This window comes from Triticum dicoccoides, chromosome 4B (assembly GCF_002162155.2).
Source record: "Triticum dicoccoides isolate Atlit2015 ecotype Zavitan chromosome 4B, WEW_v2.0, whole genome shotgun sequence".
In the NCBI taxonomy this organism is placed as follows: Eukaryota; Viridiplantae; Streptophyta; class Magnoliopsida; order Poales; family Poaceae; genus Triticum; species Triticum dicoccoides.
In genome coordinates, this window is record NC_041387.1 from 576,804,247 (window position 1) to 576,806,298 (window position 2,052).

General features: G+C 47.4%; 1 protein-coding gene across 1 annotated transcript; it reads left to right on the forward strand.

Moving 5' to 3' along the window:
- Window positions 1-747: 747 nt before the first annotated feature.
- On the forward strand, window positions 748-1,094 carry LOC119293917 (40S ribosomal protein S21-like). Its single transcript, XM_037572242.1, has 2 exons — window positions 748-841; window positions 923-1,094. Exons 1-2 carry the CDS (start codon window positions 792-794, stop codon window positions 1,077-1,079), a joined length of 207 nt encoding a protein of 68 aa, XP_037428139.1. The 5' UTR covers window positions 748-791; the 3' UTR covers window positions 1,080-1,094.
- The last annotated feature ends 958 nt before the right edge of the window (window positions 1,095-2,052 follow it).

Genomic DNA, 2,052 nt, shown 5'->3' on the forward strand with positions numbered 1-2,052 from the left:
CGGATCCTCCCTCCCTTCCCCTGCACCGTGCGCCTCCTCCTTCCCTTCCCCTACGCCGCCTCCACCGCGCTCGACGACTTCCTCCACCGCGCCGGAGTCGCCGCGCCCCGGCCCCGCCGCTCCCCGGCACGGGGGCACGCTGCTCCGGGTGGCGCTGGAGCTGGCGCCGCTGGCGGCCGCGCTGCGCGGTGCTGCAAGTCACGCTCCACCACGACCTCTCTGCGCGCGTCCGCCAGATCAGGAAGCGGTTCGACGAGATCTCCACCAACCGCGCCGCCTACCACATCGAGCATGCGCCCTCGCCCGCCTCGGCCGCCTCCTCCGCCAGCACCCTCGCTGCCTGGTATGCACGCACCAACGCTCCCAAAATTACTTGTGTTCTTCCACTCTAGTTCTTTCTTTCAGATAAAATCAACACCCAAAAGCATATACAAAATTAAGAACGAGAAAGAAGTGCTTGGTCAGGATCTATGACTAGCCTAGTATGCGATGCTTTACATACTTTTGTCCCTATAACCGCAAGATGGAGCAACTATGCTCCTGGATTCGTGGTTAATCGCGAGTTTGCGACCCAGATTTTGTTACTATTTTCGTAATTAAGTAGCAATCGATTCCTGCCATTTGTTAGGGTTGATAAGAATATTTCTATTGAATGATGTCGCTAGATTCTTGGACACAAGGTTGTGGCTGGCTAACCATGACCTTTCCTCTTGTGCTTAGTTTGTGCCTCAACAACTGTTTCTGCCATTTGCAGTCGCTGTTGCTGTGCCACTCCCCCACCAGCCTCCACCATGCAGAACGAGGTGGGTGACATGGTGGACCTCTACGTCCCCAGGAAGTGGTATGCACACCCTCTTTAGTCTGATGGTGTGTGTTTTGCACTGGTGGATGTGTGCTAATCATTTTCTTCTGCTTCTTGCAGCTCGGCCACCAACAGGATCATCACGGCCAAGGACCACACCTCTGTCCAGATCATCATTGGTCACGTTGATGAGAATGGCCTCTATGATGGCCGCTTCACCAGCTTTGCTCTCTCTGGGTTCGTCCGTGCTCAGGTAATCATCTTTCTTGTGTATTGATTGAACTATGTGTGTGGTCACAAGTTTACTCTCATCAAATTTCTATTTTCAATGATCATGTTACTCTAAGCTCAGTCATATCTTAAAAGGAAATGGAACACTTGTTTGTTCTGAGATTTTTCCTTGATTATTGTGCTGTATTTTATCTTCGTTTTTGGTGTGTTCTGCTTGCAGGTCATTGTTGTGAAGGCCCCACAGGAAGGCGTGGGGGATTTGGCACAAGGCCGGTGATCGAGTCTATGCTCTCTCCTCCATGGAAAGACCTATGTTCAGCTTGCTTGAATGAATAGTGTGTGTGGAACAGATTCTTGTCTGAATTCTCTTCTTGTGGGATGAACTTGCTTGTAGTATCTTGGAGTATCAACTTGGAGCATCTGGTTAGAGTAGCATCTTGCAACACATTCGATTACACCAGTACTGATAGTTACAGTAGCATCTTGCAAAATGGAGTAGTTAGAGTAGCATCTTCGATTAACTAAATTGATGATTACTGCTGTTAAATTGGGACTTGCAAGAAGTAGTTCCCTCTTCTTATCTCTTCTCTCTTGCAGTAGTTGTCGTTGTAGTAGTTTCTTGTAGTAGTTTAGTGTACGATTTGTCTTTGGTGGAGTATTTCTTGAACTGTGTTGTATCTAGTTACAACAAAGCATGCCAGTACTTGTCTTTGGTGGAGTAGTTTGACAGTGAGGATCAGTGATCTTCCCAATTAATTTGGTGTAGTTTTGATAGTTAGAGTAGCATGTTGGAGTAGGGTAGTCCACATTTGTCTACATTAGACCAGATTATTCCGATTAGTCCACATTTCATATTATTCTTGGAGCACTATACTATAGTAGCAGTACTGTACTGTAGCAGCAACATGAGTAAACTGAATACTCCTTCATATGCTTGGTTCCTTCTTATTCTTCCTCAGATTGTGAAAATGGATTGATTCCTTCTTATGCACTGCACTGTATTGTAGTATAGGTCATCT

What these genes read in the sequence shown, in the direction of transcription:
- LOC119293917 (XM_037572242.1), top strand. Translation starts at nt 792, where the DNA reads ATGCAGAACGAGGTGGGTGACATGGTGGACCTCTACGTCCCCAGGAAG. An exon ending in CTCTACGTCCCCAGGAAGTG is followed by an intron (nt 842 to 922) that starts GTATGCACACCC and finishes TGCTTCTTGCAG; the next exon opens with CTCGGCCACCAACAGGATCA.